The sequence below is a fragment of the Calonectris borealis genome, chromosome 1 (genome assembly GCF_964195595.1).
Source record: "Calonectris borealis chromosome 1, bCalBor7.hap1.2, whole genome shotgun sequence".
Taxonomy (NCBI): domain Eukaryota; kingdom Metazoa; phylum Chordata; class Aves; order Procellariiformes; family Procellariidae; genus Calonectris; species Calonectris borealis.
Window position 1 is genome coordinate 154,575,511 of NC_134312.1, and position 16,448 is coordinate 154,591,958.

A 16,448-nucleotide genomic window follows, 5' to 3' on the forward strand; every position below is an offset into this window, starting at 1 on the left:
TGGGCCAGGCAGAGGGTGATAAGGACTATAAAGAGTACCCCACTACATCATCAAGCTCATTAAGTGCTTTGGGAAATGTTAAAAGCTGTTGTTACAACTAACAAAGCTGAAGATGCTGTAGATGGCAGCTAACCAAAACTGTTCTATTCTACATAAAATAAATAAATAAAAAAAAAAAGATGAGAACGATTCTCTTGTAGATTCCCTCTTCGAATTCAAAGTTGATCACTTGCTGTCAAACTTGGAGCAAAACTGCAGCTAACAGTTTCTTAATATCTGCCTCAATCATATGCTAAATTCTTAAAGAAGTGACATAATCAAAAGTAATGCCTGAACATAAGGAACACAAGAAAACAAAGCAAAAGTCTCTGAAATACTGTCCCAGTTATGCAAAAAACCAGCACTCCTTTTTAGCTATCCCCCCCAAATTAATGATCAACCAGACACCACTTGAGAAGCTACATTTACACACTTCCATTCCTAAACACATCCAAATCCAGTTTAAGCAATAATCCTGTTTACTTCAATCCAAAGTAAAAAAATCTAAATTGGAATAAATAAAGGCATTAAATTTTCTCCGCCTGTCTCATCCACTGAACATTTGCACTCACAAAGCAAACTCTACAAGGTTTCCAATTTATGGTTGGTTATGTAAATGTTAGATTTGGCTTAAGATATTCACGGTCAGCTGTTGGCATTTTGTCTTAAGATGAAACAAATAAACATAAACTTAAAATGAACTCTGGAATTTATCACTGCCAATTTCTTTTTAGGGTTTCTAGCTGAACGATGCTCAGAAAGAGTTGAAAAGGTATCCAAATTCCAGCGTTTTGCTTACAAATGCTTTTAAGTATCAAAATCAAGTTAAACAACAATATAAGCCTGCACACAGAAAGCAAATAAACATCCCACTTCACTGTGAATGACTTTCATCAAGATCCATTACATATATTAGAAAACAAATTCTGCTTGCAAGCTGCATAAACCTGTATTTAAGGTCCTGTTAGCGTATTTTCAAACACTGTTTTTCTAATCAAGACATTTGTGAGGGAGCCACAGAATACTAATAGTTCTTAGCACAAGCAGCAATAGTTCTTAGCGTAACCAAGAGGATCTCTAGAGCTGGCATTCCCAAGCTTTATCCACACCAGTACCACCATCACAGAGAAAGAACTGCACCCTATCCCAGCAACTGCCTCATCTTAGGGGAAGATGTCCACAAATCCTGACTTTCATCGGGCTGTTTGAAAGCAACGAGGCTTGGCGCTAGTAAGACAGTTTTTCACTGGATATTATCTGTGGTACATGCATCAATCTTGGAGGCTGGATGAGGGCTGAGAGAAATACAGTTTACACACACATTCTCACAGCGGGTGCACGTACGTGCCCGCTGCTTTCGCCTCCGCAGTATCACAGGCACAAGATCTCATCCACCTCACCTCCTCCTAACTGAAGGCTGAGAACAGAAAGTGGCATGTCCTCGCTGCTACTTCAGTTCTCTATGAACTGCCGAATCCCCACTGCAGGAATCTCCAGAGGACATAAACAGGGCAGGAAGCAAATGCACATGTGACACATATTGAAGAATTAAGATTCTGGTAAATCATTTTTCTGCTAACTTGAGTCGACATGAGCAGTGATTCCAAAGAGTAACACATCCTATTGTTCATATTCATACATGGTTGTAGGTACCACAGACAATACTACTAACCTATTAACTGCAGCATTAGCCTGGGATGCTTCTCAGGTGTCTTACACTTGGTACAAACAGAACCTGGGGAGCTGCTCAAGTAGCAAGAGGAAAATGCTTCCCAAAGCCCATAAGGGCAGATTTAGCTTTAACGGACTGCTATGACAACAAAAGGTGGCTCTGTATTCTGCAGTCCGTTTGAGCTTGCAAAGATTAGTGCAGATAGTGTACTGAAGCGCCTGGTCCCATTCTCACGATTTATTAAAGCTGTGAAGAGTTGCCTAAATCCTGAAGGCATGAGGCTTGAAGAGGGGAAATTAGTCCAATTAAGCCAACTAACCAAACACAAACACAGAAAGGCTGATACCTCAGTTGAGGTGGAACTGAGAATCCATCTGAAAGAGGAAACTTCAAATGGTCTCTCTCCGGGCACACTCGATGGAGGCAATCCATGACAATGGCCCAAATCTCTCCCACCCTTTGCTAGACGTTAACTACCGCCAAGGCATTTCCACACAACCTTAAGATGATGTCACTAGGGGTGGAAAATGAGATTTCTGAAATTTATATCCCAACACATAGCAGAGATCTTTAAGGGCAAATGACTGGCTGAGGGTAGCGTTGGAGGGTGAGGGGGTTGGGGGGAAAGAAACAGCAACAGCAATGGGCAGAAATGGCAGCTAGGCAGGGCCTCAGCCAATAAAAAGGAAGAACCCAGGCTGGTATTCACGACATTTTCTTGGAGCTAAAACAAAGACCGAGAATTGAGCAAGAGTCGATTTTACCATGTAATCTGAGTTACACAGAGCTATTCTTGCTATTAATCATTACCTCTCTTAGAGGAGGGAAGCAAGCAAGCTCTGCTGAAAACACTAATCTAACTTCGCTGCTGCAAGACAAAACATGGCAAGACTGGAGTGGCAGGGTCCAGGATTTGGTGCTTCCACTTCAGGGAGAGAGGCAAGGAATGCAGTGACGATTCCAACGTCAAAGTCTTACTTCAGTTAAGGACAGGGCTTTTCATAAGGATGAATGAGATTCTCTACCTGATCTACCTGATGAATGAGATTCTCTACCTGATCCCAATAGTAACTACTATTTCACCAATAATTCTGTATCAGTCCATTTGATCACAAAGCCAGTAACGTACCCAATAAAGATTCACCAAACTCAGAAGTAGAAAATTTGACAGGAACATCACATTCATGCCAGGAGGAGCAGGAGAAGAAAGGAGGTGACAAGATGCTGGAAGCCCGTAACTGCCTAACTGCTGGGCAGCAGCAGAATGCAGAACATCCCGGAGCATTAGGCAGCATCGTCACCTCTCCCAAAGGGCTACGCAAGGAATATAATACTCTTTCCAAAGTCCTCTCGGGAGCTGCACTCATCACCCTGCAGGAGAGCAACTTGGTTCTCTCACAAACCTGAGGAACAGCTCTTGATGGTACAGGCGGGAATTCTTCCTAGCTTCAGGCTACAAGAAAAATCAGATCAGAGTAAGAACCAGAAGTGCAGACATTCCTGGAATGGCTGAACAAAGAACACTGTGGTGGGTAGATATGATAGGGACATCATATTGCTCCTGTGTGAAAAAAGGAGAACATTCAATAGCTTTGGAAATATGCTGCTTCTAAGTACTGACAGAGGACAGTTATAGGGACCTTGGTCTTGCTTCCACGTGGCAGCTAAACTCTTTCTCAACAGTCTAAACCACCACCAGCAGCATACCAACTGAGGTGAACTCGGGGAGGTAACGGTACTGTCGTCTCTGGCCAGAATCAATCACAGACACAAAGGGAAAAACAGATGGCCTGATGTTGCCTACAAGGAAGCTGGCTGTGGTAGCCAGGTTCCACACCAGATGTGGTAACAGCATTTCAGAAGTTTGAAGTAGAATGGGGAGCAGAGATGCTTCAATCAGCTCACTCCAGAGCTCAGAAGTGGAGCAGAAACGTGTTTTTGTTCCTTTCTGTTGAAGAGAAATAGCTTGGACTGCTTATTTGCTCCGGAGTTGGAGGGTCTAACTAGGCCAAGACTAGGATTGCCACATCTGCATGGGATCCAGCTGCACAGCTATTAGGACACAACAAATGCTTTCTTTAGGAGATTTTTCTGAAGCTGCAGCTCCTGGTCCTGCAAACTCATGGCTAAAAAGCTCTGACAGAGTATCAGCCCTCACCCAGGCAACTGAGGAACAGCATCTGAGGGTTTTGGCACAGACTCACACAAGTGGCGTATGAGAGAGGTATGTAACTTGTAGAGTGGCTTCTTGTAACAGGACTTGTAAATGGAATTACAACCAAAACCAGACAACCACAGGAAGCCAATAAGTATGTATTCAAAGAGTATCACTACGCTCTCAAGAAGAAGGGGGGGGGGGGAGGAAATCAAAGGAAACTGATCACAAAGTGCTGCTTTTCCATCAGACTGTTATAAGGACCTGAAACGCCACAGTGCATACACTGCAGGCATTAAGCATGAGGGAGGCAGGTGATATAGGGAAGATGCTGAGGAAGCAAAGCATTCTCTGGTCTGGAGAGAGAAGATGCACCATCTGGTCAACAAGTACTCCGGCTATTCCACAATAAAACAGTATCCATGGGCCGTATACCAGAAATTGCAGGTTACTGCATTAGTATCTTAATTTCTCAATGCTCAGAAGACAGAAGCAGCCTAAACACGTGACTGTTTGGACAAGCACAATTGCTGGCAATGTGCTGGCACAATACTGACAAGAACCGACATAAGAACAGCATCACAGAGGTGACAGACCACTACGCCTCAGCACTTCAATGGGGCAGGACAAGGAAAAGGGGAAGCCCTCTCCCATCCTCACTGCCACTCTGATACAAAACCCTGACCAGAAAGCAAACACTAATCTACATCTCCGCCCTGTATTCATATGACAGCACGCTGAGGTTAGCTTAAAGGGAAAACAGAAAATTATATACCAAGCCAGCTTCCTATTAAAGTTTAAAATAGCAACGCTATCATCACTTGCTTTTTTTCTTGAAGGTGAAGAGTGATACGAAGCTTAAAATTCACTGTTGAAGCAAGAGAGAGACTGTGCCTTTCCTCAGCACAGAAAATCACCAGTCTTCCTCAAGCAGGCAACCAGGGTTCACTTGTGCCCAATTACATGCACTTATTAAAGCTTTTGGCCGAACAAAAGAGTTTAGAAGATTATGGTTGTTGGATTAAAAAAACAACACTGGGTAACTAATGAACAGTTACATAATTACAGTGAAGACAAAGAACTTGAGCTTTAACGTGACTTGAAATTAATAAGGTCAGATCCACAGCTCATATGAATGTGGCCTGAGATTTTAGCCTGAAGTAACATCCAAACGCCTTGTCTTCCTCGGCTGGGTTTGTTTCTTTAACTTTAAGCTAGCTCACACAGGACAGCCAGGCTGAAGTAAAAGTATGCTTGTAATTCGCTAAGAAAGCAAAATTATTTTTAGCAATGATGAAAAAAAAAAATATATACAATCAAGGAATTTTCCAGATACTTCTGTAATACAGATAAGCACATTGACAGGTATTTATAAAACCCAGATGGAATTCTGATATAAAAGAAGTTTACGTTAGATAGCTTAGCTATTCTATATGAATTCTTATTTTCTTTTGTTTAAAGTTCTTTTCCTTTTTTGGGGAAAAAAAAAAATTAAAAATTTTTTAAAAACCAAGAAAAAAAGAAAAACAATTTCCCAAAATTTTTTTCTGTAAGAATAATTCTGGAAAAATGTTGTCAAAAACGAATAAAATCTGTTGAAATTTTTCATTCAGAATAGAATTTGATTTTTTGATCAGCTGTAATAAATTTCTTTTTTCTTTCTTTCTGAATCCATGCTCTTCATTAGTTTTGCACCTCTGTATTGTAAAACAAACATTTTTTGGAAGCAGAAGGAGCATTAAAGAAGTGAAGAGTTCCAATAGCAACTTTCTCTAACAAAAGCCTAGCAAAGCCACCCTCCATAGCTCTCAAGGTATTCTAAACTACTTGGATAGTGTTGTCTCCAGCCTCTTGCCTCCCCTGTTCTGCAATTTCACTGTGTAACTGTCAACATTTCTGTAAATTATATTAATTCCACTTGTTAGTATCACTGATTAATTCAGTAATACTTCTCAGGCAAAAAAAAATTAAAATTGTACAAAATTAGATTGACATTAGACTGAAGATATACTTTGAACATGCAAAGATGTGTTGACAGTAATACAAGACATCATCTGGAAGACAGTGTAAGTACATATTATTTAGAGTACGGAACTATCTAAGCTCCTGTTTGCAGCTCTCCACTAAGGCTTGACAGAAAATAGGATTACCTCTCCATCCAGAATACAAATCTGCAACATTTTATAATTAAGAGTATTATTTCGTATTGCAAGGGGACACAGTCCCTGTTCTTTGGTACCTCTCTTGATACAAGTTGTCAAATACGGTTCTGAAAATTAGGAACTCAAATTCATATTTATGTTCTTACAGTACAGGTGCTTTGCACCTAAAAAAACAGAGCCCTTTATCTAGAGATGCCAACATCTATATCTAGATATGCCAACATCTATTTCTTAATTGGCAACTTTCACAATCAAAACAAAAGCAAATCAAAACAACCACATGGGTGCCTAAAATTCAGAGTAATGCTTACAGTTTAATAATGGAGACCATGACTAACAGCTGTAATTTTCAGTCAACAATATTTTATTAAATTTGTTATTTAGTAACCCTATCAAAAACATTTGTGTAATCATGTAAAAGATAGGAAATTTAATAAAATTCAACATAAAGACACAGAATAAAATATCAGTATACACATTACCTTAGCGTTCTCAAGTAGAACTTCATCTCTACCTAAGCCAGGTCCTATGACAACTGAGTGCAGTCGTGGTAACCACTTTTCCACCTCATGGACAGCATTGGGACTATCACTAAATGGAATTGGGAAAAAAAGACAAGAAAAAAAGGCTTCATTTTAGTATTCTCAGAATTTGAGTTGAAGATGCAAGATAGAAAGAGGTAATTCCTGTCTTGAATGCCCGGCAATTTTATCCTCCAAACTACAAAAAACCTGTGACCCAGGAAATATGGAATGGTTGTCCAAACAGCTAAAATGAAACATTTCTCTCGATTCATTCCTTAGGGGATACCACATAAAAATGAGGAAGTAATTGCAAGTATCCACTATGGTTATTACTAAAAAAAATAAAACCCAAGCAGGAAACCAACAATTCTTACAGTCTGTCACAATTCCCTATTTAATGCTTCTTTGCAGAGATTACACCTTGGAGAGAGATCCACCATCTCGCAGGTATATACGGCGGCTTGCTGGAAATGATGCAATTATTTATTACCCTGCATGGCAAAGTGATAAATCTACTCATACACCTTTTTGTCTGTTGCTTCATAAGCATTTGTTCCAACTGAATTACGGCCAAACTGTCCCCTTTCCCCAAAAGGCAACAAGAGAATCAAGCTATTCAGTAAGGGTATTATCTGCTTGTAATGCTTAAGATTTCTGTAGCATTCAGGTTTTGTCTACATTGGAAAAATGATGAGAAAATCCACTGCCAAATATAGCGGCCACAACACAGCATTCAGCCGCTGACCAGAACTGTTTATTTTGTTCTGATCAGTTTTGTTGTGTAAATAGGTCACAATATTTTGAAAGCACTGCCCAACAACCTCAGTTAATCCTCACTGACAGTACCGAGGGAAAATTTAGCCTCTCTCCTCCCCTCCCCACCTCTGACATAAGTAACGACAATAAATGAACATTTTAACTGAAGCATGGGGGAATAAAGCTCCCTATAGGCTAAGCAAGGAGGTACTATTTGATAGTATTACTCAGAATATTTCGAGCTTGCAATACTTCAACAGAGCTTTATTATTAAGGATGAAAGCCCTTGCATGTTTTTCATAACCAACAGCTGTACTGATGGGACACACCACTTGGGAACAAGTGTTTAGCTCGCGTCTGGCAGAATCAGCAAATTCCACAACGATTTCTGCAAGGGCCAGGCAGGAGCCCAAAGCTTTTGCAGCTGCACGGAGCGAGGCGGCCCGCTCAGGGCCGCAGGGATGCGGTGCCTCGCGCCTGGCCGCGGCCCAGCAGCCCCTCCGCCGACAATAGCTGCTTCAGAAACCCCGGCTGCAGCAGCGGCGGCTCCCCAAAGGCGCCCTGTGCTGACACCACGAAACAGCTCTGTCGAAACACGGCTGCTGGGCGGAAGCGGTGACCCGCTGCAAGGGCAAGGGAGACAACGAACCACGTGAAGACATCCGTGTCCCTGAAGCAGTCCCCCGCTCAGCAAGCTGAAGCTGAATTTCCATTTGAACGATGCAGCTCCCCCCCTTCTCCTCTAAGTCACAAGGAAACAGTAGTAGCTTGAGAATTGCCAAAGAGCTCACATCTTTTTTTTTTTCCCTGTACAACCACTTATCAGTTTGTGATGTAGATACAGGCTGGAAGTAAAAATTATTCAAGAAATATTTAAAGCACTACTTAAAAAAAGCCAGTTATTTTATATGTGGTAGGTTGAGCACACAAAAAACTGTCTGTGAACCAAATTCTAATAAAATGTCACCATTTCTGAATGCAGAACACTTTTTTATTTACATGCTGAAACTGATTTTATCTCTAGAAGAGCAATACATATCTCAAATATGTGTATTTCTCAAATAAGTATCTCATATATAGCCGTATATCATATAGATATAAGAACACTGCTATATATATAAAAATATATGTAAAAGGATGTTTGAATGGATTGGATTCAAAATACCTTTGGATAGTAGAAGCCAAATACATTAAATAAATGTTCCATTAAACGTAAGCTAAGAACAGAGTCAAGACAGTACCATAACTGCTCTGCTCTTTTACAAATATCTCATGCAAATAATCTCAAGGTAGAAAGTTTGCCAATTTATTTATATTCAGGATCGAAATAAGATAATTTTGTCTCCCAACCCAATTGATAATGTGCACTCTTCAAAACAAAGCCATCTCTTGGGAAATGAACAGTCCAACATTAAGCCACTTCTGCTCACTTTGCCTCTGGTAATAATAAAAACCTACTGTCAAGCTTTTCATCTTCAAAGCATTTTACAAACATTACGTTCACATAACTCCTCTGCAACTTCACATCAAGAAGCAACCCAAGGCATACGAAGGGCCAGGAGATTTAAAATGGTGATAATGACTATTACATTGCAAAATCAGCTATAAAAACATGCTGAAAAATAACTGATGGATTTTGATTCTTCATAAAGAAAGCAGAACAAATACTGCCTCAGAGAAGCATCACGCCAATTTCACTTTTAAGATACCTAATGTTCACAGCGGCTGTAGTTATGCGGCTAAGGAAACCTTACAAATATCCTGTGCCTACAGCTTCTCTGAAGGTGGAAGGGCTATCGTGTCATCTTACAGTTTATTCCCACACACAGATACCAAAGTAGTAGCATTTTAAAGCTGATAGGGTACAAATGATCAACATGTAACTTTCTTCAGGAAGGGGTGTCACCTTGAATGTTCCTGAGCATGAGGTTTAGCACAAAAAAACTCCTCTAGCACTTCACAGCTACAGTCTATATACAACATTTAAACATGCCCAGAAGAGTTCTCCGACACTGAGGTCAGCTGGCTTCTACACCCTCAGGCTTCAGAGCAGGTAACGCTCAAGCTGCCTATCAGGCACAGTACCTGGACCCTGGTGGGTCCTCAGCAGTGGAAGACGTTGTTGGGAGAGGCTTGTTGGCACGGGCCAAAAACCTGGCCAAGGGTTGTTTGGATAACTGGACAGTACAAATACTCATGTTCGGGTACCTAGGAATAAATATTCCTTGGCAGTGTTTAGTTTATTACTACAGAAAAAGCCTTGTTTGCCTGTGGATCAGAAACAGAAAAAAACCCAAAATACTTTGGAGGTACCAGCACAGAAGGCGAGTCAGATCCTCAGCTGTTCACTGTGCATTATGCTCAACACAAATAACGTTATTAACTTCCTTTGTCCCTTCGTGCCAATTTCTCTGCCTGATTACCTGATTTCAAACATCTCCATTTAATTATCACCTCCACTGCCCAAGACATGCATACACAATTGAAATTAGCACTGTATTTTTAAAAAAAAAAAATCTAGAAAGGTATGAGGTATGAAGAAGACATCCCTTTGATCAAAAAGATGCAATCTTCAGGCCTTGACAGAAAGGGATCAAGTAAGTAAGAATCAGTATTGTCTTTAGAGATGCAGAGCTATACGATAAGTGACTTGGCTTTTTGCCAGAACAGGAATCACATATGCAACAAGCCTATTCTAAAGCGCAAAGCTAAAATTAATATAAAGAGGAATCAGAAAACCTCTTGCAAGGCCACGAGAAAACAGCATTTGAACTTCTGAAAAGAGGGTAAAAACCTTTCAGAGAGACTTTGATTAACTAAAAGTCAGGGATTTCCCAAAATAAAGCAAGCTTTTTTGGAAGGTTGATGGGGCAAGAGATTGGGAAACAGTCTGGCTTTCCCGTAATTTGAAAATACAGCCTGCACCGTGGACATACACAACAGGAGTAATTTGGGAGCTGAATGCAAACAGTAACACCTGTAAACATGCAGAGTGAACTACAATACCATTTTGCAGATGTGTGCAATTAAAGATTCTGGTGACAGACCACAGTCGTAGATTTACAGGGAATAAACAGATCTTCAAACAGCTACTTAACTTCCAGGTAACCACTATGTGTTATGCGACACATTATCAGATGCCATTCTGATGAAAATCTAGATTATGACAGCTCACCGTTGTTCAATCAAGCAACCAAACAACACCTCTTCAAACCCCAAAAGCTTCCTCAAAGTCTTAGCTTGTCTGGAAAGCAACCGCTAAAGCTCTGACTGCACACAGAAAAGAACTATCACAGGATAAACACGTAAATAACAACTGCAAGACAACAGAATCATTAATAAGGAAAACCGAAGGAGCTTCTGTAAATGGTCTCATTCCTGTGAAGTTTAGACGGTAAGGAAGAGTCTAAAGCTAGTATCAACAATCATTCAATCAACTTTACACATCGTCCATTAGTCAAAGCAGATCTAAAAAATAAGCAAGCATACAGAGAGTCTCACGGGGTGGGGGGGCACACCATGAAAAAGGACCCCACAGATGTTTACCTGATCAACTTTCCTTGGCTATTAGTGAGAGGTAGAAGAGAGAGACAAAGCTTCGCTCAGTGGAGGCTGAGAAGACTGTGATCTCATGGGAAGACAGACGCAACAGCTTTATCATTGGCCTTCCTTGAAACCCTGTGTAAACCAGGGCCAAGGTATGGTGTTCAGCATCTTGCACAGTTATCTTTTTGCTCTTTCCTCTGCCTCCAGACCGTATTGAGAAAAGTACTTTCCATGACAAAATCTACAAAGATTCTTCAAATTAGACAGCGCTGAGTCTCTGAAATGGTGAGGACAAATTTTCTTTGTGAATTATTGGTAGCTTTAGGTAACTTCTGCCAAATTAAAATCAATACGCCCTGAAAAAAAGTGTCTTGCCACCTCAATTATTTTTGCATACAAAACCAGCACTGGTTTGGTTATGGTGCTTATAGCAATAATCGCTGGATTCGTACTGTACAGTCTCATTGTTGCTTCTTATCTTAATGCACAACCTCACAGCCTTCTATAATACCTTTTAGTTTTGAAAAGCTAACAAAGAAAATAAAAACTTTAAGTCAAGCTTTTTGCTCTCCAGGACTCTTCTGTATTTCACTATCACACAATAAAAACTGACATAAAACACAGTTCTGTATACCTTCATCTTGGTGGAAGCTTGATTTAATAACCTTTCCAAAACCAACAAAGAGCCTGAAAAAAAGATGGCGGCTACTGCCCTAAGATCACCCACAGTTTCTAAACATCTTCCAGAGCAATTTGTAACAGATATTTGACAGGTGCCATCTGCTTGAAAGTCTACTCTAGGCTGGCCACTGTCCAGAGTGGGAGAACACTTAACAGTTACGACCTGAAACGCAACTCCCCTCTCCAACCCCCAAAACAAAGAAAATTTTGCTGTACGCTGCATTTTATTCAAAGATTGGCTTTCACCAAAGAATCAAAAGCCACCAAAGCTACAGCTTTAAGTTATCACAGAAAGCTCTAAACACAGCAGCTTTCCTCATTCAGGATGAATGACAGTTACTGTCATTGCTTTCTAGAGGAGGGAGAGGAACAACGGTGATAAGGTGCAGCCTTGTCAAATTTTACATTGAAACAAGAAAATGTGAAGTCAGCATGAGTGCAACCAGGAGCTATGGAAATAGTAGATAAGCATGAATGACAGCGCAGACAGGAGGCAGCAGGACCACAGGTCTTTGCAGGTGTTTTAGGCAGAGCTGGAACCACCTTAGTAATCAGAGATGTGGCTTGGACGTCACAAAACGCCAATCAGTGGGATCTCCTGCTAGAGAAGGACACGGGACACAAGCAAGACTGCTGTCACCCAATCAACTATACGGCTCCTTGCTGGACAGTGTATTTTTCAAATTCTGTTCATTATCTGTGCACACTTGGTGTGACTGAGGCAACTCCAAATGGATTAAAATGTACCGTTGCAAAAGTCTGTTACGTAAACTCAGGCAAAGCCACCTTGATGGGCAGTTTCAAAAGCCAGCCCAGAATCTTATCTTCAAAGATGGGAAAAAGCCTCTGATCTGAGGATGAAAGAGTTTCGGTTTTGTTTGTCCAAGCACTGCAGGTAATTATATTAATGTGAATCAAATGTTAGACCTGCTGACATTTAGATCCTGTCATGTTATACAGTACATCAAAAGACAGGACATAATGCGTAGCTCTACAATTTAAGTAGTTATCTCAGAAAGCTAATTATTAACTATTGTGGTAAACCTTAGTGAGGTCATATTGGAAACTAGGTAAATAAGATAGGAAAAGAGATTATTCTGGAAAGGTTAGGTCAAAGGAATTAAAGGCAAAACCAAACAGTGCAAAAATGTTTGAGCATAAATTTAAACATATAATTCTATATTCCAAGAGTAGCTGTATTTGTCAATGTTTAAATAATCATTCTTGTAAATTAACTCCGAATTTCCAGAAGCCAAAGGCTTGAGGCAGCATTTTTCATCCCATGAACAGAACTGGAAATAACAACTTATTCTAGAAAAGCTCATTGATCCCAGTATCAACTCATGCGTCTCTCACAAAGCACCTCGATCAGGTAGAGTAAATCTCAGTGACAACACAGTGGCATGAAGTTGGCTGGATGCAATTAGAGACCAAAAAAAGACGTATTTAGTAAATTAAGATTAGTATATTAAAATGTCCCCCAAAAATTTTAGAAGACAAAATGGTCATTTTCACCTACCAGGCTGTTGAAAGATCCTTATATAGGGTTTAATCTGCAAATGCTGGGTAGACAATAGCTATTTTCCTGCTACAATCTGATTAAATAACGGAGAAGAAAATGAAAGAAAAAGAAAAACAAAGACCCTAATGAGAGAGGGATTGAATACTATTCAAATCAAGTGTTCCTTTTCAGCCATTGAATAAGTTAATTTAGACACCAGAAGTGAACCTGATAGGCTTCATCTGAGTATTAACAACACAGCAGCAAGAACAGCAACCCATCACTCAGGAGAAGCACTGGTGTCACAGGTTCATAGCAAGAATCTAAATACGCAGTTCTAAATATGCAGATATCACAGTCTTTACTTGCTCCATATTCTACCTTCAAGGTAGCAAGAGTGTGAATAACCTATCCGAGGTATGCGTTTAGAAAAAAATGCCATATTTACGTATCGTATTTTTCATATCATAATAATGATGTAAAAACCCAAAATGTATTCCACAGCTCCTACTTGGACACCAAAGACTCTCATTTAGGTATCAGATCTTCTGTTTCACTAGGCATTGGGCAGGAGTGTTGTCAACACACTACAGGCACCAGAGCCAACAACAACCTCTTTAATAACGAATCCAAGTGCATTAAACAAATAGGGTCACTTTTCTTACGCAGAGCCTCTCACACCCTGTGATAAAGAGTCCCAAAGGAGAAAAAGCTACTGCTTGACTCCATTTTCTGAGATTTCTCACACAGACACGACAACAGCACTCAAGGTCAACCTTATCCAGCCTTGTAAAGATACCACAGGTATCAACACAATCATTTTACAACCTGCATTTAGATATATCCAAATCTTCAAAGCAGTTGTAGCATGTTTTGATCTCAATCACATTACCAATATGTGTTATGACAATCCCCCCAAAAAGCATAATGATAACTGAATGTCTTGACTTCATATTTTCAGAGTTCATGGAAGTGGTCCTGACCTATTAATACTTCCTGTTAACTGACCTGGTAAGTAGAATCTGTCAAATATTCTTCCAAATGGACTGCAATCAAACAAAACCTGTGACTTCAAAAGCGACAGAATGAAGTTGAGATGACAATCTAACTTCCCTCAGAATGAAACAGACTAAAATGTCCCTAGAAAAACTAATGCACCTTTTTTTTTTTTAATGTTAAAACCAATAAAGTGAAAAGCTTTTATCACATTGGTATCCCTCTGTAGTTTACATTCAACTCTTAAGGCACAGATGACAGCTGAATCAATACCCAGAAGGCTAGAGTACTTCAAATCAGCTATGGACACATGAGAAGACAGAACAAGTCTCAGTCTAAATATCTGTTTTGCTGATTGTCAGCTAGAAAAAGAAGAATGAGACCCTAAAAGCTTCAATAATAATAGTTAAAAAAAACAAGCAACAGCAAATCCCAGGCATGCCTTCATTCACTCAAACTCAAGAAAGATTAAACACCAAAGAAATCTAATCCTGGTGTCAAATCACAGCAGAATGGCACATGTTCAGAAAGATGAATTTGGCCATGACCTAACTGGAGTAAAACGCTCCTACACACGTATACATCTCCTTCTGACGTACCAGAAAGCAGCAAGAACAGTGGCACTCCCCGCAGTGATACTAAAAATCTTTGGCTACTTCTCACATTTTGAGGAGGTGGCAAAACCTCTGTTAGTATCACCTGGGATATGGACCTCTGCAACAACAGGGAGGAAAGGGACTATAGGATGGGGGGAATACACCTCCTGTCTTTTATTCACTCTGCAGCATACCGCAAAGAAGCGGCTTTTTGCCAAGAAAGCTGGACACAGGAAACAGGTCCATAAACAAGTTTTGTCCATGGCACTGCATGACAGGATTAGAAACAGTGTAAGTATACTTCTCTGAGTCAGCACATACAAACTGACCTTTCTCTCTCCCTAAGTACTTAGCAAAAAAAAAACCAAAAACCTTCTCATGTGACTCCTAGCTAGGCTGCTGTCTAAATGAGGTTTGGTAGAAAGATCACAAAGTTATGCCTGCATCTTCTCTGCAGGTATAATAGGGATCCAGCAGCCAAGTCACTTGGGAGGCATCTTTTTGGCAATCGGAGCAATCTGTGCTTTCTCCTTGACCTTCCCTGGTGACAAGAATTCTTGAAGTTCTTCCAGCAGCCGATTCAAAAGAGAGGTTAGTCCCACGTTACACAGAAGTGTTTAATAGCTATGCTTAGCTAACACAACTAAAAGGTATGAGCTTCCTCCCACAAAGAACCAATGTTTTTGAATCTCCTTTCCACATAACGAATTAGAAAGGGCCAAAAATCTTAAGATTGTTCCTGGGCTTTCTTTAAAAGACTTGGCACTGGTTAAAAGTGCTGAAATAACTTATCAAGAGCTTGCTATCCATGATTCACTTTCTTGATTTTTTTCAAATCATCAAAACATAGACAAAATCCAATAAAACTAGGTAAAATATGTTCCAGCAACCCTGATCTAAGCTAAGTTTCTTCATTAATGGTAACTGGCCTCAACACGCAGCCTTGTGAGAGTTTTCTCCCCAATTACTTTCATTTCAAACTGAAAAGAATAATCTTTTTCAAAATCCAAACCAGAACTTGAACTCTGCAATTAACTGTAAGACTTTCAGTATAATTCTGACAATCTTTCCTAGTCCATACAGACCCATAGATACAACCAGCTGGGAGGAAGGTATTAAGTTTTAAATCCATATCTAGTTCAAGGGTGACTTTTTTGGAGATAATGGAAAAATTACATGACTTCTTCAGGACCACAAGAAATTAATGACCTGACATCTCATTCTACTTCTCTGATAAAACTCTGGAGATCAAGGAGTATATCGACTGTTAATTTTACAAATTGTCTGACAACCAGGTTACAAATGGGTACGCAGTAGTATCTCCATCTTTCCTGGCATACAGAGAAAGAAAAATTCTGTAAGATTATGAAAAACTCCTTGCAAGAGGAGAATCTAACACAACAGATTTATTCTCTCTTTTTTTAATATATAACCAGCTGGGTTCATACAGCTCATTTAACTCTGTGATCACTCGCCTATCAAGACAGGATAAGCTAACCCACCACAGGTATCCAAGAAGTCTATTCAACCTGATCTGAGCCAGGTAATTAACATGGCGAATATAAAAAAAGCCCCTGAAAACTGTTCTCTACAGAGTTCCCAACGCTAATGCAAGAAAGTATTTACAAATCTACAGTAGAAAAACCAACAGAAAGTGCCTGCAATAAAACTTAACAGAATGCAAAAGCTAAGTTTTATCTTGTCTGTATTTGTGTAGAGTTTACAGCAGGAGCACGTTTACTGAGAAAACAGAAAAATGTAGCGCAAACCAGGGGTAGTGGTGGCAAAAGCAACGCAGCTGTGACCAAGACTCAGTATAC

General features: G+C 40.0%; 1 protein-coding gene across 10 annotated transcripts in view; it reads right to left on the reverse strand.

Moving 5' to 3' along the window:
• Positions 1–16,448, reverse strand: part of NAXD (NAD(P)HX dehydratase) — a 52,311-nt gene that overhangs the window by 22,009 nt on the left and 13,854 nt on the right. For all 10 annotated transcript variants that reach the window (XR_012670969.1, XR_012670968.1, XR_012670970.1 and 7 more), the window contains one exon: positions 6,511–6,619. Coding sequence is in view for 7 of the 10 variants with exons in the window: in XM_075137331.1 (XP_074993432.1) it covers positions 6,511–6,619 (109 nt within the window). In the remaining 3 variants the exon portion in view is untranslated. The remainder of the gene's footprint in view (positions 1–6,510; positions 6,620–16,448) is intronic.